At 47.2% G+C, this 25,728-nt stretch overlaps 1 protein-coding gene across 2 annotated transcripts in view; it reads right to left on the reverse strand.

Annotated features, from left to right (window-relative positions):
- The window catches only part of LOC147697186 (granulocyte-macrophage colony-stimulating factor receptor subunit alpha-like), a 328,625-nt gene extending 303,914 nt beyond the window's left edge, over positions 1-24,711 (reverse strand). For both annotated transcript variants that reach the window (XM_086934253.1, XM_086934255.1), the window contains exon 1: positions 24,599-24,711. In XM_086934253.1, the coding sequence (XP_086790379.1) occupies positions 24,599-24,607 (9 nt within the window). In that variant the 5' untranslated portion in view covers positions 24,608-24,711. The remainder of the gene's footprint in view (positions 1-24,598) is intronic.
- Positions 24,712-25,728: the final 1,017 nt, after the last annotated feature.

Genomic DNA, 25,728 nt, shown 5'->3' on the forward strand with positions numbered 1-25,728 from the left:
CTGGAAGGGAAGTGTCAGGAACTGGCTGATCGCGGGCAGCCTCTTGCAGAAGGCTCTTCTGACCTACGCAACCAACTTACAACTACGATATTCAAGTGCGAGGACCTTGAGAATCGCCCTCGACGTGACAACTTCTGGGTGAGGAGACTGGAGGAAGGCTGCAAAGGCCCTGACCTGGAGGCTTTCATGGTGGGGATGTCTGCATCAGTGCTGGGAAAGAATGGCCCAGAGGTGAGGCTCAAGAGGGTCCAGAGGGTGGGGGCACAACCCCCAGGAGACTCCAGAAAACACAGGGATGTACTGGCAAAATTCAGCTCTTTCACAATCAAAGAACATTCTCCAGAAATCATGTGCTCTTGAAAAAATAAAGTTTCAGAATGTTTCCTGCTGTTTTTTTCAAGATGTGGCCCAAGCAACACTTGCTCGTCGCCAGCAGTTCCGGCTTATCACAGAAGCCCTAAGGGAGCGCGAAATAAAGTACCGCTGGACATATCTCTTTGGCCTGGCCTTTTCGTTGGACAGCAAAATTCGAGGAAGCAGCAGCCAGCCTGGGCATTGAAATTTCCACCCAGAAGCAGCCGAAGGGAGCAGGAGACACAAGAACAGACTCACAAATGGAGAGACGCGACAGTGGTGCATGGCTGCACAGAGAAGAGGCGGCAAGAAAACGTCGGGATGACACACAAAGAGACTCTGTGGTCTGGTAAAATTTTGAACTGTAGACACAGCCTAACGAAGTACTGTGGCGCTCAGAATTCAAGGGGGTCCGACCCCATTCGAAGTTGACACTGAGTTACTCAGCCTCCACAGAGGCTTGGGGGGTTATGCGTGTAAGAGAGGGAAAATATATAACTTTTAGTCTTTTAGACTGACAACAAATAATGGCTAATTCTAAAATCATATCAACCTGCTGTGGGGAGGGCACAGGTGGCGGAAATGGGTCCGCCCCAGGAGATGCGCAAGTTGAGGTTCTCTTCTGAGACAGAGCACCTCGGAGCTCATCGTTCTAGTTCACACATGTTGTAGTTGAGTATATTTTGGTATCACAGAACTTTTAGGTCGGACTATGTGGCCTGGGTCAGGGTGAGGGGGCTTGGGAGGAGTGGAGGAGCCTGCAGTTTTCATAGGCAAACGCTGAGGGGCAGATGGGAGATTTTCTTTATGAATAATGTTGGTTAACTGTTTATCTTGGAATGTGAGGGGACTTAACTCCCCTAATAAGAAGCAGAGCAATGTGAAGTTTATATTAGATCATAATGTAAGAATTGCGGCCAAGCAAGAAACCCACCTTCCAAAAAAATATGAACAGCGGCTGAAACACAGGGCCTTCCCACAGATTGTTTGTTCATCCGCACACACGAAACACAATGGGGTGGCTATCCTCGCTCTCTGTCCCGTTTCTCCTTCAGGATCCCAAAACAGACTAGACAGGGAGATTTCTGATGATCAGGGGTGAGCTGAGAGGTAAATCATGCACTTTTGCAGCAGTCTACGCAAGTGTTTAGCGAGACACTTAAATCAGCATTACAGGGCTTGGGTCTTTTGGACGCTTGGAGGGGTCTTCATCCTTCAACAAGGGACTTCTCCTTTTTTCCCACTCTCACAGGACCTACTCCAGAATAGATCATGCATTCATTAGCCAATCTCTACTTCACATGCTCTCAGGATACCAGTTCCATCCGATTTGTCTCTCAGATCATGCCCCTCTAGAGTTAGTGCTAGATTGCCCCCAGTGTGCTAAACACCCGAGATGGTACTTCCCTAACTTTCTCAGCAGGGATCGTCTCCTTAGGGACGACTTAAGAAAAGCAATCACAGAATTCTTTGAATTTAACGACCCCGCACGGACTTCTCTTGCCAATAATTGGGATACCTTCAAAGCGGTCATACGGGGGAAGTGCATCGAATTGGCAATCTCATTAAAAAAATGAATGTAAGGGGGAGAGAATAGTCAAACAGCTAAAAGGAAAATTACAAGCGATTTACACCGATGAGGCGGAGAAAACTATCCTGGGACTACAAACCTGAAGTTACGAAGGGGGAAACAAAATGGGAGCCCTCTTAGCAAGACAACTTACAGCGAAGCAGGAAAAAGAGTATAAGCGCAGATTGTGGATAAAGATGGGACATCTCAGAAAAGTGAGGAGGGGAAGGCCAGAGCCTTTGGGGATTTCTACCAGACCCTCTAAACTGCAGACCCCTTGGTTGTTGATGACCAAGAGAAATACTTAGAAGCGCTCGTATTACCACAGATCTCAGCATCCACGAATGAGGACTTAAGTAGACCTATTTTCTGTGAGGAGGTACAAATGGCAATAGACACACTTAAATTGCAAAAAGCTCCCGGCCCTGATGGCTTAAATGCTCACTTCTATCGTACTTTCACCCCCGAGCTTGTTCCCCATTTGGTGTCCTTATTTAATGATATTGAAGCCACGCAACAGGTGACCCTCTCCATGGGGGAAGCGTTAATCTCAGTTATCCCCAAACCAGGCAAGGACCGTACAAATTGTGCCTCTTCCAGGCCTATTGCCCTCCTGAACCTAGATGTCAAATTATACTCTAATATTCTGGCCACGCACTTAGAAAATGTCATGCTGTATCTCATTAAGGCGGATCAAGCAGGGTTCATTAAGTGGAGGCAAACACAAGACAATCTGAGGAGAGTGGTACACATCTTCGAAAAAGTGCAGAAGAAAAACATCCCGGCAGCCCTTCAGTATCTAGATGCGGAGAAGGCCTTTGATTGGGTTTTAACAAGACCTTTATAGGGATGGTGTGGGCTAACTACTCCACTTTTCGATCGTGGGTTCTGGTAAATGGGATAGCTTCGGAACCCTTTGGACTCTCACGGGGTACAAGACAGGTTTGCCTACTATCCCCCTGCTCTTTGCCCTCAGTATTGAACCCTTCGCGGAACGATTCAGGGACAATCCAGACATAGGTGGGGTGCCCTTTGGGACAGACGACACAAAATCTCCCTCTTCCCAGATGATGTGTTGCTCCCAATCACAAGGCTGTTGTCCTCTCTCCCGGCCATCCAAAATTAGCTCACCTCCTTCGAAAAGGCCTCGGGTTTAAAGTTAATTTATCAAAGTCCTATCTCCTCAACCTGACACTACCCAGGGAAGCCATGAGAGCTGTGGAAGAACTGACCCTTTTTCAAAATATGCATAAAGACATCACGTATCTGTGCGTTAAACTTACCCCTAAGCTATCAACCCTCAACGGGGCTAATTATCCTCCCTTGCTGCAGCAGCTTAAAGCGGATATGACCAGGTGGAGAACCTCCTATACCTCCTGGATAGGACGTATTAATGGCGTTAAAATTAATGTGCTTCTCAGGCTGCTTTACTTCTTTCAGGTGGAAAGGGCCCTATTTGTTGACCTGAAAGAGATGATCACTTAGTTCATTTGGCAGGGGCAAAGGGCACGTTTATCCTACCATCTGCTCACTTAGGCGAGAGTGGAAGAGGGATTAGCACTAACAGACGTCTTGGGCTATGATAGGGCGGCACAACTCCGGGTGATCACAGATTGGTCCCTTCGTGAATCGGAAAATCTCTGGCTCCATATGGACCGTCAAATAGTGGGTAGTATGATCTAGGACCTCCTCTGGAAGTCAAAACAAAATCAGCCACTAAATGCTTATTTTACTACACCCACAGCTACCGCTCTGCAGGTGTGGGATGACCTTCACAGATCAGTGTCCCTGACCACCTTCCCTTCTCCCTACACACCCATTCACTTTAATCTCAAGTTCCCACTGGCTCATCAGGAGGGTCAGTTAGAAGCTTGGTGGGAGTGGAGTTGCCTTATGATCTCAGATCTTTTTAGGAGGAAGAACTTGACCTTTGAGGAATGCACCAAAACTTTTAAACTTCAGCCCGCTGAAAAACTCCACTATATACAACTCAAACACTGGGTACAACAACCTCAGATCTGGATAGCCGCAACCAGAGACTTACACCCAATTGAAAAATTTGCTCAATGGGGGGCATCCTCGAGGGGGACCCTCTCTTTCCTTTAATCACTCATACGGATGCTGAGTCCTTGCTCCAACCCTAGACATCAAAGATTTTGGGATTCTCTTCTTACTACTCCGCGGGGGGAAAACAATGAGGGTCCTTGTATAAGGCCATTTCCAAATACAATTGCTCCATGTTTCTAAGAGAGACTCACTATAAAATTATGTACGAGTGGTATTTGCAGCCCAAGAAGTTGAGAAAAATATTCCCTAACACCTCCAATAGATGTTGGAGTGTTTTGTTTTTGAGTTATGTGCGAAGAATTGTTGTGGGTGGGAGTCCAAGTGTCAATTAGATAAGACCCACGCTGTAAGTAAAAAAAAAAAAAGATGTCTTATTGGTCAACTTCCCCTTTCTCCAGATGAGGTACATAAAGATTGTTGATATCTCAGGTCGAGTCCTAGCACACAAGATGAACATGTCATTTGAGTTTCCTGTATCTCTTGATCTGTAAGATATGCTGGTGCCTCCCACCACTGTTTGCTTTGTATGTGTTTCCAAAACTGGAACCTATAAAAACATTTTTAAATAAAAGGTAATTTTGTTTTTCCTATTTATGACATCACCCCTCAAATCTTCATTAACTACTGTTGTAGTTAGTAAATGATCACCACACACAAGGGAATAAGCTTGTTCTAACTGGTAATCTTTTGGGACAATTATATATATATTGTCTAACACCTTTGACAAAGTGTGGTATAGTGGGAGTGCCAGGAGTAAGACCCAATCCTCCCGTATTTGAAGTTGTCACTCTGCCTCCCCAGACTTCATCTGTGTGTTGCTCCACTGACACAAGATCACAAAGTGTAGTGTATAATAACATGTGAGTTAAAAAAATGGCAATAAACTGAGGCTTTTCTTCCAAAGTTAAACTGCTGAGATCTGAGCCAGTGAGATCCGGAAAGACACCATCACAAAGACAACTTGTGTTTTTTTAACTGTCAGATACCAGACATTTCAATTCACAAAATGCTGCCATGTACTACACAAGATTGTTCTTTGTCTCTTGGTCAGACAGTAAAGATGCTGTAAGAGGACGCAGCTAGCCCAAGAATTAAAACTGAGACAAACCCCTTTACTGGCCCTGTACTCCCGTTTTCTGAACAAAAGGATTATTGCAGTTATCGGAATGCCCAAGAATAGACTGCAGGAGATGGAGAGATGTGGTAGATGCTACACAGACCAAACCTTTACCAATGAGAAGGTTGCTTGGAACTTCCAGTTGTCTGTACTGATCAAGTTGCCATTTACATGTTAATTATTGAATTCAGGCCTACATTAGTGCTGGAACAATTTTCAGAGTGGGGTGCTGCTATGCAAAGCACACTATCCCCTGCGAGGGTATCCTGGCACTGAGCAGGCATGTGTGCCTAACCCTGCCTAGCAAAGGATGGGTAGTTAAAAAGCCAGGTCTTAAGCTTATTCTGGAATTCAAGAAGAGACTCTTTTGTGAAGTAGGAGGTCATTCCAAGCTTTAGAAGCAGTGTAAGAGAGCACCTCTCCTGATCTGGTCCTGTGTAAGCATGGGATGTGTGTGAATAGGGGACATATGGAGAGGAGAAGTCTGAGTTGTTAGTGGAAAAGATGTGACTGTTTAGATAGGTGGACTTGAGTTCTGTGGTGCCATGAATGTGTGTGTGAGTAGTTGAATTGAGCTTGTTTGTGTATTAGGAACCAGTGAATGTTGCATCACTGAACTCATAGGGATTGTGAAAAATCCAAGCATCACATTCAGAATAGATGTTGTAAATGAGCCACTCCCACTGAGAAAGATGGTAAGGGTGTAGTATGTGTCTGGTGTTGCAATTTGGAGCACACAGTCACAAATATATCACATCAGCATAGTGTCATAGGTCACTGTCATTTACAGACAGCACATTTTTCATTGAAATGACAACTAAATTTGATTAGACACTTAGACACAGTTTTACTGATAAACCTATATAGCACACAAATGATAATGTGTGGAAATAGGGTTTGAGTGAATAATTGTCATTTACACTTCACAAAGTAGAGTGTATTGATTTGTTTGGATCCTGTTAAAATATTTGTTTCCATCACACTTCAGAATTAGGATAAAAGTGCTTCATTTGAGCTTGTTTTGTGCGTTAGAAGAAAACGGCAACCAACGGTCTTCCCTTTCAAACCCGCAAGATTGTCACATAGTTCACTTTACAAAATCCTCCCACTTTGTAGAAAGAGAAAGAAAAAGAAATACCAGTCTTGTGTTAAAAGAATAAGCAGTAATTTGTCATTGACTGACATTTGACCTCTTTCTTTTACCCATACCAAATGTGAAAAGATGTGAAAAGATAAAATAAAATGTAAAGTCATCTTCAATGTGCATTTACCTTCGGAACTCCAGCATGGTTATTTTGGGGGTGCCACATCTCTACTTCCAGAGCCTTTGTCGAGCCCGAAAAAGGTCAAGTATTCCCAAATTCATCAGAGCTGTTTCTGATACTGGCTGGTCGCTAATAGGCAGTGTACAAGTTGGGGGTACATATGGGTGGGCGGTGTACACCCACTATTTTCACGGGGTAGACAATGTTCACTCTGCCAAGAAGTTGGGCACCATTGTAAAATCTGCTGTACTTGTCCCGGAGTAATTTTTTAACTCCAGGACACACTCAGCACCACCTACACATTGTCTGCACTAAGGAGCACCAGCAAGAGTGCAGGCTGGTTTGTTATTTTAAATTCCAACCTGCCTCTAAAAGCCAAATTCAAGTGGCCATGAGGCCTCCTTTTGTTTGAGTATCCTGGCTGGGAGTTATCCGAGCCTCACATCTAGATGCAAATGCAGGGGAGGGGAAACAAAGGTACACAGCTTGTTAGCATTTCACACATACTTAAGAGCGGCATGCTTTTGACTTTCTTCAGCCCTTGTTTTTAAGAGATATGCATATATGTAAGAAAGTTAGATGTGTTGGTCTGTTCCAGTATTAACAAAAAATAACAGTTTAAATACCAGTTGTTAGAAATTGAGTTTCAGGTTATCAGAGAATGGCACAATGTCCATGCAGAAACCACAATCCTAGTCATGGTAAGTCACAACAAACTTCAGGTCACTCTCTGGTATCTTTGCACAGAGCAGTCAGGCTTAACTCAGGAGGCAATGTGTAAAGTATTTGTGCAACACTTCATAAAATAACACAGCCAAAAACACCACTCAAAAGACTCATGCAGTGGATGATATGTGTTGAGTTTCTCCATGCAATTGCAGTGATGCGTTGGTTCCGAATGCGAAGTGCTGGTTCTGGATGCAATGTGTGGTTGCTGCTCCTGCAGTAGGCAATGCATCAATTCCAAAGGCAACGTGCTGCTTCCGGGGACAATACGCTGTGTACGATCCATGCAATGACAAGGATGCGCTGGATACGAATCATGCAAAGGCGAAGATGCACTGGTTCCGATGAGGATGTGTGGGTTCTAGATGAAGAAGCACCTTAAGCCTCACTTCCAAGGGTCCAGGACTGGGTTGGCATCACTTGACAGGACAGACTCAAAGCTTTCAGAGTCCTGATGCAGTTGCAAGTAGTTGAAGTCTTTGACATCCCTGAGAAATGGAACAGGAGGCAAGCAAGCAGGCCCTTGGAGTCACTCTGGGTTTACGTGATGCAGGTTCAGTCCTCTTCATCCAGGCAGGAGAACATCAGTGAGCAGGACAGCTCAGCAAGGCAAGAGCACTACAATTCAGAGTCCAGGACAGGAGCAGTTCAGTAGAGTGGCACAACAGTTCTTCTTCCTGGCAGAGTAGTCACAGGCAGTGGCGGCCTTCACTAACAAAGGGTGGTGGGCAGGTGGGGGGGGGGAGTACTGTTATATTCCTTATAGACACCATAAAATAGGCCTCGGAAAACTTGTTACCGTTCATCTATATTCTCTCCCTACATTACATTTGTCACAGTGTACAGGGACTGACCTTTTACCTAGATATTGCACTGCATTCAGAACACAGGTTTTCCCTAGTTCGAAATCTCATACATTATGCATGAAGATTCTTGGAAGCACAGCAGGACTGCCATTTCCTGTATAAAATCTATGTCTAAAGTTCATGCCCAGCGTCATCCTTAGGCCGACACAGTAATACAGCGAGGTAGGACCCCTGGGGAGACCGATAGGTATATATACCTTAAATCTTGCTAAGATAGACAGAGGAGACCGAGACTTCCCGGCCGACACACTGACCAGAGACGCAAAGGTTCCTGCATGCAGACACTCCAGCTCGCAAGGGTCTAACAACCCTCGCGGGGTGTTCAGCTCGAGACCAGGATGGGGTCCCACAGTCTTACTCTTCAGGTAAGGTGACCTCTGACCCTGTTCACAGGGCTGGTCGCTCCACGCACCGCACGGCCCCCCCCCTGATTGTGCCCGAGTTGTTCCCGCTGCTGCCCTGAGCCCGCCCTGCTGCTGAGTATTGTGCCTGATTCTGTTTTTATTGTATTGTCCTTTGTGCCCTTTGTGCCCTGTGACTGTTTTTATTGTATTGCCCTTGTTGCCCTGTGACTGTTTTTATTGTATTGTCGTTTGTGCCCTGGGACTGTTTTTCTAGTATTCTCTTCGCCGCCCTGCATGACCGTCTACCCGCTCTGTGCACCCTCCCTGCTCCCCCGCCGCTGCTCCCCTGCGGCCCAGCCCCCTTTTCTTTCCTGTGCCCAGCACCCTTCCAATTCGCCGCCCCGCTCCCGCCTCCCAGCTGCTCCTCCTACGCACTTTGCCATTTATGGCTGGGACCGCGCGGTGGTGAGCTGTGACCTTTGACCCTGTTCACAGGGCCGGTCGCTCCATGCACCGCACGGCCCCCCGTGATTGTGCTCGAGTTGTTCCCGCTGCTGCCCTGCTGCTGAGTATTGTGCCTGATTCTGTTTTTATTGTATTGTCCTTTGTGCCCTGTGACTGTTTTTATTGTATTGCCCTCTGTGCCCTGTGACTGTTTTTATTGTATTGCCCTTTGTGCCCTGTGACTGTTTTTATTGTATTGCCCTTTGTGCCCTGTGACTGTTTTTCGAGTATTCTCTTCGCAGCCCTATGCGACCATCTTCCCGCTCTGTGCACCCTCCCCGCTCCCCCGCCGCTGCTCCCCTGCGGCCCGACCCCTTTTCTTTCCTGTGCCCAGCACCCTTCCGATTCGCTGCCCCGCTCCCGCCTCCCAGCTGCTCCTCCCTCCCACTTCGCCATTTATGGCTGGGACCGTGCGTGCGCGCAGCGAACACGCGCAGCAGGCGCGCCGATTGTGCGCCAAAGGCGCGTCAAAGGCAAGCCCGTCTGCGCCTGGACCGCGCCCAGCGCCAGGACCCTTGGCCCTCGACGAGGCCAGCGCACCCGACGGACTTACGATGCCGCCACCCTCCACGCACTCAACGCCGGCCAAAACCCCGCCTGCTACTGAGCCACCACGAAATGCACCCACGGACCCTTCACCTGTCAAGACTGCAAATTCACCTGCCTCCGACCCGAATCGGCACTTGCCAAGCCTAACACCAGCAACAACCACCTCAAGTGCATCCTGCTCAACACCCGCTCCGTCCACAGGCACGCCGTTGAACTCTGGAACCTCATGGACACAACAGCACCAGACGTCGCCTTCCTCACAGAAACCTGGATGAACGCCTCCGAGTCCCCCGACATCGCCATAGCCATCCGGGGCGGCTACAAGATCACCCGGAGGGACCGAGTCAACCAAACCAGAGGGGGCGTCGCCATCGTCCCCAGAAACACCATCCGAGTCACGACCAACTCCGACGACACACTCTCCGCCGCCGAACACCTCCACTTCCAGATACACACCGACCCCAGAACTACCCTTAGAGGCACTCTCATCTACAGACCCCCGGGACCACGCACACAATTCAGCGAAGCCATCGCAGACTTTGTCAGCCCGCACGCCCTTACCTCCCCAGACTAAATCCTCCTAGGGGACCTCAACTTCCACCTGGAGAACAACAAGGACAGCAACACCACCACCCTGCTGGACAATGTCGGCAACCTCGAACTCAAGCAACTGGTGAACACCCCCACCCACTACGCCGGCCACACGCTCGACCCCATCTTCTCCTCCAGCAAGCACATCTCTTTCAGTCACTCCACCAGACTACACTGGACAGATCACAGCTGCGTCCACTTCAACTTCAGGAGAACCACGACCCACCACCACTTGCAACAGGTTCCCCGCAGAAGCTGGAGCAAGATCACCGCCGACCAGCTCACCACCTCCCTCAGCCAGAACCCCCCACCAACATGACGGACCCCAACGAAGCAGCCCGCAACCTCACACAGTGGCTCACCAACTGCGCCGACGACCTTGCACCACTGAAGAAACCACCCAGCAGACCCGGCAGCAAGAAAGCCTTGTGGTTCACCAACGACCTCAAAAACTCCAAGAAAACCTGCTGTACCCTTGAGAAAGCCTGGCGCCACGACCAGACAGCAAAAAACATGACAGCCCTCAAGAACGCCACCCGCAAACACCACCAGCTGATCCGCACCCCCAAAAGGACTACATTCAAAGAACGACTAGACAACAACACCCACAACAGCAAGGAACTCTTCAGCATCGTCAAAGAGCTCTCCAACCCCAGCGCCTGCAACAACGGCATCACACCCTCGCAAGACCTCTGCGACTTACTCGTCTTGTTTTCTCACCGCAAGATCGCCAACATACACAGCAGCTTCAGAGCACAGACCACACACTCAACCACAGAACCAGCGCACCCAACCACCACCCTCTGCACCTGGTCCTGGGTCAGCACAGAAGACACCACCCGCACCATGAACACCATCCACTCCGGCTCTCCTACCGACCCATGCCCACACCACATCTTTAACAAAGCCAACTCCATCATTGCACCCCAACTCCGGGACATCATCAAGAGCTCCTTCGCATCCGCCACCTTTCCGGAGAGCTGGAAACATGCCGAGCTCAGCACCCTCTTGAAGAAACCCACCGCGGACCCCACGGACCTCAAGAACTTCCGCCCCATCTCGTTCCTCCCTTTTCCTGCCAAAGTCATCGAGAAGCCCATCAACAAACAACTCTCCGCCTTCCTCGAGACAAACGGATCCCTCGACCCCTCGCAGTCCGGTTTCCGAGCAAACCACAGCACCGAGACCACCCTCATCGCAGCGACCGACCACATCGGGTCCCTGCTCGACAACGGTGAAACAGCTGCCCTCATCCTCCTGGACCTCTCAGCAGCCTTCGACACCGTATGCCACCGCACCTTGATACAGCGCCTCAGCAACACCGGAATCCAAGGAACGGCTTTGGAGTGGATCATCTCGTTCCTCGCCGGAAGAACCCAGAGATCCGCCTCCCACCATTCAGATCCGCGGCCACCGAAGTCATCTGCGGCGTCCCGCAAGGATCCTCGCTCAGCCCCCCCTCTTCAACGTCTACATGAGCCCCCTTGCACAGGCATCGCACGCCGACACAACCTTAATATTATCTCCTACGCCGACGACACCCAGCTGATCCTCTCCCTCACCAACGACCCCGCCACCACCAGAGCCAGCCTCCAGGAAGGAATGAAAGACGTCGCGGAATGGATGAAGCTCAGCCGTCTGAAACTGAACTCAGACAAGACGGACGTCCTCATCCTGGGATCATCCCCCTCTGCCTGGGATGACTCCTGGTGGCCCCCTGCCCTGGGCAACGCACCCAAGCCAACGGATCACGCACGCAACCTGGGCATCATCCTGGACTCCTCCCTCTCGATGACCAAGCAAGTCAACGCCATCTCGTCATCCTGTTTCAACACCCTGCGCATGCTCCGAAAGATCTTCCGGTGGATCCCCACCGTAACCAGAAAGATGGTCACCCAGGCCCTCGTCGCCAGCCGTCTGGACTACGGGAACACCCTCTACGCTGGAACCACAGCCACACTCCAGAAAAGACTCCAGCGCATACAGAACACCTCGGCACGACTCATCTTGGACATCCCTCGCCACAGCCACATCTCCGCCCATCTGAAAGACCTGCACTGGCTAACCCATCAGCAAGAGGATCACGTTCAGACTCCTCACCCACGCACACAAGGCCCTCCACGACATGGGCCCCAAATACATCAACAGCCGCCCCACATTCTACACACCCACCCGCCAGCTCCGATCCGCCAGCCTCGCCCTCGCCACCGTCCCACGAATTTGCAAAGCCACTGCCGGAGGAAGATCCTTCTCCTCCCTCCCCACCCACCTACGGCTGACCCAGGACCACCTCTCCCTCAGGAAACAACTCAAGACCTGGCTGTTCCAGCAGTAACGACTCCCCCCCCCCCCCTCCCAGCGCCTTGAGACCCCAGCGGGTGAGTAGCGCGCTATACAAATGTGTTTGATTGATTGATTGATTGGTAATGGGGATGACTAAATCTTAGAGGGATTCTTGGCTTAACACCTACATCCATGCTAGGTATACATATGTACATCTAGTTAGGGAGGCATTGTAGGAGAATGCATCTTTTATCATGTGTTTTATATACTTGACTATATTAATGATTATAGTAAGATGGTAGAACTTTACCATTCTCTTACCTTTATAGTACTGCTAATCATTTAGATCTTATACTTTCTAACGGTTGTTGCAGCACATCTATTCACACCAGAATAACAACTGTTCAATAAATGCTTATTGAAAATGCCCAGCCTGTTTTATTCAGTGCATCTCTCTGAGACAATATAAGTAAGCACAAGTGACTGAGCGAAAGGTAATATATTGTTTCCACGGTCCTGAGGGATCAGGGTTGCCATATTCGATGGTTGCCAAGAACTATTCTCTTCTTGATAAGAGGAGATTATAGTGGCACTGTAAGCTAGTTGGTACAAAAGGGCAAACATACCCTGTGGGGTTGATTAGAGTTTGGCTGACACCAATCCTACAGTGTATGTTGTCTAAACATGCAGTTCCTGTATACTTTTTATAGGAACTACATGACATGGCGCCACCAACGTTGGTTAGGAACTTATTAAACAGTAGAATCTGAGTAGTTAAGTCGTGCTATTCTCAGAAATCCTTATTCACAAAACACCAGAGATGTCTGGAGTGGGTGGCTAAACTCTGCCACAGCTGAGGAGGCAAAAAATCCAAATTATTGGCTGGTGGTTAATCAAGCTTGAAGGACACAGTGTTCCTAAAATTGTGCAAAACACCGTATCTTAAGTTTTATTGAAAAGTTCATCTTCTCTAAAACAATGACCGAAGACGCGGATAACGCGGAAAGAGTTGTGCATAACTTGCACCTCTCGGATGGAGAAGAAAATGCAGATGCAATTCACATTGCAGAAAATATTAGAAATGCAGTCACTCTGAAACTGCTTGTGTATGGTTTAACACCTAGGGGTGGCATAGTAGCTTATGTGATAGAGGTACACGAATCATACAGAACAGAGGTATGTTATTTGTGGGTTACATTCCCAGCAGCAAATGCAAGGCCAAAAACATTTCACTTCAACACAGAAGGGGATGTACCAACGGAATACTGTCCGTATGAGGACATTGAGGTTCCGCTCACGTACCAGGAACACTTATACTGGTTTAAAGGCGCCCTACCCCATATAGGAGGCAGAGTAAGACTCGGTCCGCTCAGAACAGAAGGAGCAACATGGCCAATATTAGCAGCCTACATACCACATCCTGACATTGAAACAATGCCAGGACCAGACTTACTCATACTTCACAAAGAAGAAATAAAACTTTACAGAAACATGACGCAATTCGTTGTGAGGACACTTACAGTCCAGCCAGCAATAGTAATAACAAATACAGCTCACTTTCATAACACAGTAACTAAAATGACACCACAAACATTGCACGCTGAACTACTAAAAGTAACACGGCATGATCAGTAGATGGCTCGCTGTATAAAATCACCCCACAAGGGACATAAGAGAGCCCTGTCAGCTAAGGCATTCAGTGATCATCTAAACTGGCTTGGGGGAATATCGGAATGGGGACTACGAGCTACTACAGAGCTCCACAATGCCTGTCCCCAAGATGCCCGCCCTGACACTGAACCAGCACTGGTAACACATCACATATCAGAGTCCTCCACAGAGACTGCAACCAAGTTGATCGTTCTAGTACAGAAGCATAAGACAAAGAACAACTGAAAAGTCTCACTAACCACCACTGGGCAATCAGTCTGCAAGTAAACGAGGGGCTCTGGAATGCCTGACCCCAAGATGGCTGCATGGAAGTAGTACTTCTCACAGATGAACACACTGCACCGGTGAGTCCCTTCACCCTAAATGCCCCCTATACACCCTCTACCTGCGGATCTCAGCAAGAACAAGTAACAAAGGCTCCCGTATCACAGATCCTGCCCCAACCAAACCTAGTGCACTCAGGGCTGACCCTAAAAAGGCTGCCAAAAAGGCTCCAGCATCATAGAGACTGCATAGACACCCTACTGCTCAGAGAGACACACTCATCTATGCCCACCTCTGATGCTCCCCACCGACCTCACTATGATGCAACGCTGGCCCGCCTATGCTCTACCTCTTTCCACTCAGATACCTCAGCTCTACTTCTTTCAATTTAACCCCACCAACGAGTCACCGACCAACCCTAAAAAAGGGTCTGGTCCACCCAACTCTGCGGCCAGACTCATTAATCTCTAATCGACGTTAGCAACATTTGTGACATTAGCCAGCCACATCCCTATCTCGCTACACCTATCCACCCATTCTGCCTGACCACCCGAGGGCTAACCCAAAGAAATCTGGTGGGTTACGTAACTCGTACTTCAACGGCTAGACAACAGCAACAATCTCGCACCCTTCCCGAAACAAAATGACACAAACCCCACCGCTCTTACTCTCTTCCTGTCCCCAGGGACCGCGTGTTGGTAGCCAACCAATCAACCCATAAAGAAGCTGCCTGACCTCGCTATCAGTCCTGTCCACCACTATAACCCACCTGACCCCTGTGTTAGTGTGACACACCTAGCCTGAAAGGAACTAGCCCCACCTCCAACTTAGATAAAATGCCTTCTACCACGCCAACCTACGCCAACCCCCTCACCTCGACCTAAGTAAATTGCACGGCCCGAACACCTTCTTGATTATTCTCCCCCTCAACCTCTCACCCAAAGCGAAAAACAACTCAAACACAAACTGATCAGGCAATACCCAGAGTCACTATTTGCTGACATATATCACTGCTCCTCCAAAGGTCAAGTAAAAATAGATCTCATTTTTCACACGGAAATGCCCGACAAGTGGAATTCTGTCCTCAGATCAGAACTCCACATTACCAAAACTACCAATACACCCCAAAGCTGCAAACTATCATTCTCTATCCCGAACCGCATGACGCAATGAGGGAACACCTCTGTGACCATCTACTCCAACGCCACAGTCCTGATTCAAGGTAACAATGACAACCTTGAGGAATTTGACTTCCTCTTCCCCTCACTGCGGACTGACGCCATTCACACACATCCCCCCTCCAATCGCACCCCTTCTATCCGGACAACCAGTCCCCCCCAGCAGATCACCCACACCATTCATGCACCCACCATCACAAACCCATACGCTCCACCTTGAGCCACCACCAGCACCTCTAGCACCAAGAACAAGGCTACCCCTCCCCCGCCGTCCGTCCCCTCAAACAGCCCCCGCGCATAACCCCCTTCAAGCAATACCGTTCGACCTCAAAACTCAGTGTAAGTCTTCCAACCACCTTCCTATACCCACCTGCAAAAGAAAGCAATTACCACAACATGACCTCGCGCCCAATCCCAGAGCCCTAACTGACAACACAACAACTACCAGAAGGCAACACAGCAGCGTCAGGCCTTCTCCCCTCCAGGAAGACCACGCCTAGAATCCACCCCCCTCCTCCCCCCAAGAGGAGACGGGGAGCCGGCTCTCACTGCTTGAAAGCCAATTGGCTATTATAATACAGGGTTTTAACAAAATCCTAAACAACCTCTCTATACTCCACAAGCCCTCCTTAAACCCCCACTGTACTCCCACCATCCCCAACCACACACACCAAAGGCTCTCCAAGGCTCCGCGACCCAGTAGGACCCCATCCCTCCTCTCGAACCATACATTGAGGTCTAATAGAACTATGGAAGTTATGTCCTCTGATGAAGCGACCGAGCTGGCCTCCTCGTACACCTCCCCTTCTACTCACATCCCTCAAGCCTTGATTCAGGTAATCACTGGATTCAGAAGAGATCACTCCACTCTGAAAGACCCTAGACCCCCAGCCTCTCTCATCAACATCCCCACTGCTCCCCTTAGAAAAAAAACAAAAAAAGCGACACCCCCTACCAACTGCATGCCACTAAACATGCCACAGAGCTAGCTGAATCCATCCTCAGCCATAACATAGACATAGCCTTCATCACCGAGACCTGGCTAAATTACAGCTCACCTCCAACCATGGATACTCTCGTACCCCTGGGCTTCTCTATCATCAACAAAGATAGAAAAGACCAAAAAGGTGGGGGTCTAGCAATCATTCACAACAACAATTTGTCCATGACCGAAATTGACACCTTCAATTAAAACACCTTTGAATGCCTAACTGCCAACATTAAGAACAGCAACAACAAAATACTACACTGCCATCTCCTATACCATCCCCCAGGCAACACCACCACATTCACTGAACACCTGTCAGACCTGGTCGCTCACTGCTCTCTCCGTGACAATAACAACCTAATTTTGGGAGACCTTAACCTGTATTGGAATTATAAAAACAGCTCACCAATACAAAACCTGAACGAGCTATTAAATAGCAACAACCTTACCCAGCACTGCTTAGAAGAAACTCATAAAAAAGGGGCAACCCTGGATGCGATCATTGCCCAACATGACGCAATCACAATAGACCACATCCTACAGGTCGACTGGTCAGACCACCACTTAATCCTATTCCACATCACGCAACCGATCATGTGCCAACCTTCCATCCAAGACCCCCCCACATGGGCGAGAAACCTAAAACAGATCAAGATAGTCGACTTAGAAGAAAAAATAAGCACCCTCCTGCCCATCTCCCCAGACGGTCCTCCACAACAGAACTCACATCCCACTACAACACAACTATGTTGTCCATCTTAGACCAACTAGCCGACCTGAAACTGAAAAAAAACCAGGAATATCCCCTCCAGATCCTGATTCAAAAGGACATTAACGACGAAAGGAGACAACTTAGAGCTACAGAACGTCTACGGAGAAATAATCCCTCCACTAGCCTCTGCGATCAACTCAAAACAGCCCAAAGGAACTACAAAAAACATATCAACAATGAAAAAAATACTTTTTCTGCACCGCTCTTGACAACGCGAAAAACAGGCCAAAAGAGCTCTTTAACATCATCAGGCAACAAACTTCCAAGACCTCTGCGACCCCAGTCCATGCCTCCAAGGACCAGTGTGACAACTTTGACAACTTCTTCAACGACAAAATCACCAATATTGAGCTATCACTAGACATCAACCTCAATCTCTCCTGCAAAAACTTAGCCCCAACTGTCAAAACCACCATGAGCTTTCTCGCAGCGAAAGCCTGGATATCCTTTGACCCCATACCTGAAGCTGAGATTCTCAAACTAATCTTCTTCTCTAAGCCCTCATCCCACATCATCGACCCTGTACTTACCAAATTGACCAAAAAGCTGAAACTCTCCCTTGCACCACTATGGTGCGAAATCATAAACAGCTCCTTGAAAACCAGCATCATTTCAGACTGCCTCAAAGTTGGCCAAGTCACGTCACTATTGAAAAAGCCAGGCCTAGACACCAACGATCTGAACAACTTCAGACCTGTTTCCAACCTCCCCTTCCTAGCCAAAATCCTCAAAAAGTGTGTTCTCCTACAACTGAATCAGCACATTGACAACATCAACCTGCTAGACCACCACCAATCGGGCTTCAGAAAAGGCTGTAGCACCAAAACAGTGATCCTTAATATCTTGGATGACATCCTCAAGTCCCTTGATACTGACCAATGCTGCCTACTCATCCTCCAGGACTTATCGACAGCCTTTGACATGGTTGATCACAATCTACTTATCAAGGCTCTCAAATACCGAGTATGTGAGGACGAGGTGGTCCTACAATGGTTCTCCTCCTTCTTTCACAACCGCTCCCAAAGGATAAAAATCAAATCCTCTACGTCGGACCTACACCCCGTCAACAGAGGTGTCCCCCAAGGCTCAGTACTCTCCTCTCAACTGTTCAACAAATACATGGAACCCCTCAGCACCAATCTGGAAAAAGCCAGCATCCCCTTCCACCTATATGCAGACTACACCCAGATCTACATGGAAACCTCCTCCATTAACGACATTCTAAGACTCAACAACACTCTTAGAGAAGTTCAACAATGGCTAGCAACAAACCACCTTAAACTCAATCAAGACAAAACCGAAATCCTTCTCATCTCCAATAAATAACAAAAACCCTCAAATTGTAGAGTAGCTGAAAGCAATCGATGCTCTCAACGGTAACCTCACCCTGGCTAACTCGGTAAAATTTCTAGGAATCACACTCGACCAAAAACTAAGCATGACCAAACACATTAAGATCTCCGCGAATAATGCCTTCCTCAATCTGAAGCTTCTCAACAAAATTAAACCCTTCATCCCACCCATGGACCTCAAACAAGCCACCCAATCACTGGTGTTATCTAGACTTGACTATGGGAACGCAGTACTCTCCGGTACAGCTCGTTCCCACTGAGCGCCACTCAAAACAACTCTCAATGCTGCTGCCAAAATAGTCACCAGAGTTAAAAATTAAGACCACTTATCTCCCGCACTCTGAGAACTACAATGGCTCCCAGTCTAAATGCTTGGCAGCTTTAGAACTGCCGGCCTCATTCACAAAGCCCTGCACACAGGGAAACCGGAATACCTGGCCTCCAAACTCAAGAAAGCCGGCCAGACAAGAAACCTCAGGAGCTCCAACTCCGTCTTACTCATTCCCTTGAAAACACGCAAACAAAAAACCGCAGCATGATCCTTCGCTGGAAACGCACCCAAAATCTGGAACTCCATCCCAGTCGATATCAGGACTATCCCTTCCTTCATAAAATTCAAAAGACTCCTAAAAGACCTCTACCTCAACCATGCCTTCCTGAACTGAGAACCGCCGCCGAAACGCACAAGCCTGCACTCTGCAGCCACCAGGCAATGCTCCTCCACAACCTACCTCTTCCTGCACTTTAGAGACCCTTGTTAATGTTCCACCACTACCTACCTCACTCCCGCTCCCTAACCCCCTCCTCGTTCACCTCCTCTCGGAGGGAGGTTTAGCCCAAGACTTTGTGCACACATCGAGACTACCTCAAGACCTCTTTACCTCAATGACGCACATCACACTGGGCCTTTCGAACATTTATGCTTACCTTTGTTTCTTTTATGTGATTTCTCCCCTATATCTGATACCCTCGGGTCTGGCCAGCGCTATATAAAACCTCTTAAATAAATAAACATGCAGTAATGGGTAAGATACCCGCAAAACGTGAACAAATGCCATTCTGGATAGCTCAGAAAATAACACGGCTAGAAGCAGTATTCCCAAATACTAGGCTTTACGAAAAACACAGAATGCTGACAATCTGCTTGCCCATGGGGAGAACACCACAAATAGAGGATTGTACCTCATGGGGTACAGTTTTTACTGCCATATATACCAGATCTCATGGTATCTCGTCATTAGCAGTAATACCTTGGTAAGAGGAGATTATAGTGGCACTGTGAGCTAGTTGGGGTGATCAGAGTTCGTCTGACTCCAATCCTACAGTGTATGTTGTCTAAGTGCACAGATCCAGTATACTTTTTATATGAAGTACACGACAGCATGAGGGTGGGGAGGGAAAGCGTGCGGGGTGGGGAGGATGCGTTAATACAAGAAAACTAACCTGGAGCTGTTGGCCACCTCCGGCGTTGCATAGCTCCTGCTGGCATCTTCTTGGTCCCAGCAGCCCCTGGGACAGAAACTTTCATCCAATCCCCGTGCTGCAGAGCAGAGCATGGATTGGACTGAGCAGGCAGGAAAGACCCCGCTCATGTCATTGAGTCTGTGGGGTTTCTCCATCCCCGCTGCTGAATGCAGCAGGGCTGGAGAAACCTAAGTGTGCATATATGTTTTGGTCGGCCTGAGACTCTGGCAAACACATATGCATACTTAGGGAGTTCACAAGCACTCCTCATCTCCATGCCCAGACCCTCTCATAACAACCTGGCCCAGAGCCAGCAAACGAAAAATAAAATGATGCTAGAGCATTGGTTTTTTTTGGTTTGCTGGCTCTGCGCCAGGCAGTGGGGCGGCGCTAGCTGTCATTGCTGCAGAGTTTTATGCATTTGAGGTGGAGACATCTGCAGTCGTAAATAAAGTTACGCCTGCCAGCTGTCTTGGAGGTATTTTCTGGCATAAACACATCTATACAGTCAAAAATACCTTTGTGAATCAGGCCCTCTATGTCTTCCATATTATAAAACTTAAAGTGTTTCCAAACAGTGCCTTTCCTGAAAAAACTTCCAATATGCACTAATTGCACCAATTCATAGAGGTAGTGTCAAAAATACAGCAGACAAAATAAAGACAGAAAACAATGCAAGACAGAAACAATGACCAGAAAATATTGCATGTGATGTTTCCACCAAAAACAGGAAGAAAATTTGGCTTGAAAAACACCAAACATTATTACTTATATCAAAATGTGCTGGTAGTTGTAGTGTGATGGGGATACTGGATGTTTGATGTATGTATGTGGTATTTCTATGGTGCAGAATTCCCCAAAAGGCAGCAAAGCACTGTACAGGGTCAAATACATACATAAAGTTAACATGCAATAAGAAAGGTAGCTTTGTGGAAGGTTTGTGGATGGTTACTGAACTGTGATGCAGTCTTCTTTAAATAGGTGTATCTTCAACTCTTTCCCAAATTGAGTAGTGTTGAGATGGTCCTCGTGGATACCTGGATGCTATTCCTCAACCAGGGTGCAAGGTTTGGTTTTAATTTTTTACGTTTCTTAGGCTGCAGTTTGCTTGCCTGGGTGCGGGTGTGCAAGGAACCACCACAGATGGTGAGCTTTTCTAAAATATAACTGGGGAGCTACCGGTGGAGTGGTGCATGAGCGTCTGAGAGGACAGCAGAATGGTACCAAGGGATGGTGATGGAGGACACCTCCTCCCTATGCACCCATAATAATACAGATTAAAGACACTGATCAAATGGACAGATTCACAAACCTTGTTCTATGACAAGTTGAATCTTAAAGTAGTTGCAGAAGCAATTTGTCCTGTTTACCCAAGCCTGATTCACCAAGAACTTTCTTTGAGTACTTTTATGAAAAATAACATTTTTGGGTAAAAACTGTGAGTGAGCAAGGCTTACTGCTGGAAATGTATGAGTAGTCAAACCTGCACTTGGAATAAAACACAGCTACTGATAGAACAAGTTTGTGAATTGCACCCACACGTTTCAATAAACACATTAGTTACACTCTGAATTTGAATAAGAGTAGCTATATGAGATCACACAAGGAACACATATAATTAGATGTATGTCAATACTTAGCCTTCATTACAACCATTTACTCCTTTTTTAGGACTTAGGTATTACAAATTTTAACTGGAATACAGTGAATTTTTCACCTGGACACTTTGTAATTTTTGTATTTTAGATACCCCAGATGAGGGGGTCATTCCCGAAATGCATTGGGTACTTTCAAATCGTGACTTGAGGAAACGTTTACTCTCCTATGCTACCAAAAAAAACATTGCAGGGCAATAGGAATGTATAAAACAAATTGAAAGTATTGCGGAAGAAGGTGAAAAGAAATGGATTAAACAGTGATAATCAAAGATGAAATTGAGATTTTGATTCATTGGATTCATTCGTACTTGTGGCTGTGCAGCTTGAACGGGCACCAGACCAGGTTCCAATTTGTTTGCATGAACTTTCTAGCACAATGGGTGGACCGCGTTCAAGCTTGCACGCTGTTACAGCTCCGAAGTAGCTGAGCATCTAAGCTTGAAATAAATTGAGTACATCGGTGTGCAGTCTACCACCATAAAAGGTTCACCTGGATAAGTGCCAGACTCCAAGATTGGCATACAAGTATCTGCTCTCAATTGGATCTGTTCCTTTCTCACAGGAAGATCGCAAAGGGTCAGGCTACCACCCTTCACATCGGAGACCAAGAAACTGATTTGTGGAGTCTCACAGGGATCATCCTCAGCCCTCCCCTTTTCAACATATACATGTCACCGTCATGTCCTCTGCTGATGACACCCAACTCATCTTCTCCCTGATGGATTAGACAATCACCACCACAACCAGCTTCACCAACTGCATGACCATTGTAGCAGACTGGATGTGAACCAACTGCCTGAAACTCAACTCCGAATGGACGGAAGTACTGCTCTTCAGCAACAAGACCTCACCATCGGACTGCACCTGGTGGCAGTCAGAGCTAGGGCCAACACCCACAGGCTACACAAGAAATAAAGGGACAATTCTAGATGACAAGCTCAACATGATGGCTCAATGAACTCAGTGTGCACCTCCTGCTTCCACATCCTACACTTGCAGAGAAAGATCCTGCCTCAAAATAACAGACGGACTGTCTTGCAAGCACTCATCATCAGCAGGCTGGACTATGGCAACACTCTCTACTTTGGAATCTCCAAACAACTTCTACACAGACTCCAGACCATCCAGAAGGCTGCCCTAATACTCATACTCTACCACCCATGCGCACCCACTTTACACTGCACAAGAGGAAGCTTCACTGGCTCCCCATTCACAAGTGCAGCCAATTCAAACTTCTCACACACACATAAAAAACCCTACATAACACTGGACCAGAATACCTAAACAGACGCATACACTTTCAACAACCAACCCGACACCTATGCATTCCCTCACTTTCACTTGCACACATTCCCTGCATACGCAAAAGCAAAAATGGAGGTTGTTCCTACAATGCACCCAAGTCATGGAACAACCTCCCTGAACATATCAGAGCCTCCACCTCACTTCTTGAGTCTGCAAGAAGCTGAAGACCTGGCTCTTCATATAAGCACCTTGGGGGCCACACACCTACGCACCTTCCCAAGCACCAGAATACACTCTCGGGGGATTAGTGCACTATACAAATCAACATAACATAGCATTTCAACTGAACAAAGCAGGTGAAATGACCAGGAGGGAAACAGCTTGCAAATGAGGGAAAATACAGAATAGGCGCAGAGACACCAATTCCCACAAGTTATTCACAAATGGCAAGACATTCCTTCAACCCAGAAGTAGGACACCCGCAGTATTGTTACTGTCAGGTGTAAAAATAAGGAGGCAGTATTCTCCCACCCCTTCTAAAGGGAGCCTTACCAAGGGAAAAACGGATTACAAATTGGAGGGGTAAAAGGATGCATGCAATATCAACATTCTTTCTAGCACTAACCACTCTGTTCATCACCATCACAACAAATTCCTCTGTCCTTTGCTAAGGCTCTATCAGGAGAATAGCTTTCAGGGGAGTTGTGTGGGGTGTTACACCGCCTCCTAATAAATGTGTTATCTAGTAAGTAGTTAGGTGCAGGTGTTTTTCGGTATGGTGAGGTATCTGTCTGATTTCCCCTTGCATTTTTACAGACACACACAGACAGAAAAACACACATGCATGTGCGCTCTCTCTCTCGTCTGTTTTGAAGGGCCTTAAAAAATATCGCTTATTTTGCTAAATATTGCGTTTTAAATACCTCTAATAACCCGCATTCCTCTCCCCTGCCTTTTAAGCCCCCCTCATTCCCTACTTCTTATGTAACATATTTTAATATGAGTGAACAACCTTTACAACAAAACTTTTACAACGCACTACCATTACAACGGAACCATTACAACGCAAACCATTACACCGCATTGCGCTGGGGGGGCGCTCTAGGATAGGGAATAAGTTTAATTTACTATCCAACACCTTCCCTAGTGTCCACGGGGACTGGAGTTGGAATAGTAAATTAAACTTTTCACTATCCAGCACCCCAAAGCGCTATGCGTTGTAAAGGTTTGCGATGTAAAAACCGCGTTGTAAAGGCATGCGTGGTAAAAGCATGCGTTGTAACGTCATACATCCTTTAATATGGTATGCCAGGATGCTAGTTCGAAAATCCGACGCTCACACCGCCCAATCTTATTGACTAAACTACGCCCGTAAGCGCTAAATTCGATTTTAGGAGCAATGGGTGTCTTTATCACTACCCATATCAGTATGAAGGGCCTCGTAAGAACAAAAACGATTCAAATAATATTAAAACAGTCATTTTAGCCTTCAAATTCTGTCTCATGAGTTATCGCGCCCTTAAAATAGGAGTGAGGGAGGGGGGGGGGGGGGGGGGCCTGTCTATCTCCCCTTTTTACGTTGCTATTACTGGCGCCTGTGAACACACTCTAGCACTGCACATTAACACTCAACCCATCAATTATTCCAGCCTACGACTCTTTTACTAATTATGTGCAGGTTGTATAAATCTATCTCAATGCGAGGGATCTTTTGAGGAAACACGACTGTCCACTGACACAAAAGAATTGTAGAATAATGGGAAAAAATACCTCTCGCATCTTTGAGCCTCTCTATTCGTCAAGAAGCAGCAGCCATCAAGTTCTCTGAAAACTAATTTTAGGACTAGAGTCGTGCGCGTAAGTCGTCGCATGGTCACTTTATCCTCTTCCTGGCTGAAAGGAAATGCTGCAAGAATTCCACTTCTACGTAATCGCGTCACGCCCAGGACAGTTTCCTCATTCTTATTAAAAACTGCATGCTGCGAAAATATTAATAAACTGGCCCGGCTCACAGCATCCGCTTGTTGACTGGCTGCAGTGTCGGTTTGTAAGAACTGAGAACCTTTTCACTTCTACACTGTGCCATGTTTTAGTGAGCAGAAATATGTTCCCCATAGCATGATTAATTTGAGTAATTTACTATTGAGGTTAAAGATAGTCTCAGCGTAGTATTATTTGAGCACCCATAAACTACCAGTCTTGACGTCACTTCTCTTTCAATGTATAAGTTAAGAGAGGGCGTTCCAGAAAATATTTTGCAATGTGGCGTATGTAAACATTGCTTGCTGTGTGCTTGCGTTATAAATAATGTTACATTTTTTCAGAACATGAAATGAATGCTACATTGCTATGAAAATCCGTCCATCCAATCACGAAATTCCAGCGAGCATCACATTTTCAGTCACTCTATTTTGTTAAATATAGACAATCCACAAATGTGCAAGTGTGATCGAAATGTTTCAACCAATTAGAAGGGCGTGGTGCTGGGCTCTTCCTCAGGATGGGACCTAAAAGGTATCACTCAGATTTCTAAAATGGTGGTTTCAGGCTCCAACGGGTCTTTTATTCCACCTGGCATTTCCCCACTAGGCAGAGCGCTTGGAGGACAGTTGTGAAAGCCCAGGTTCATGTTTGGGATGTCTGTCACTTTATTTGGCTCCTCGAAGTTAATTGCAGCAGGCACAGGGAGGCTTCAAGAGAGAAAGGAGGAGAGAGAAGGCGGGGGAAGGTGAATAGTAATGAGAAAGACAGAGGAGAAAAAGAGAGAGAGCGAGAATGGATGGATGGAAAAAGAGAGATTGAACAAGTAGGCTAAAAGAGTGGGGGAGGTTGAGCAGGTTTGCCAGGGCTGCTTTGTTTCCCCAGTCTGGTGTACGAAGAGATATTGGTGCACACAAAAA

The sequence above is a fragment of the Lissotriton vulgaris genome, chromosome 8 (assembly GCF_964263255.1).
Source record: "Lissotriton vulgaris chromosome 8, aLisVul1.2, whole genome shotgun sequence".
Classification (NCBI taxonomy): domain Eukaryota; kingdom Metazoa; phylum Chordata; class Amphibia; order Caudata; family Salamandridae; genus Lissotriton; species Lissotriton vulgaris.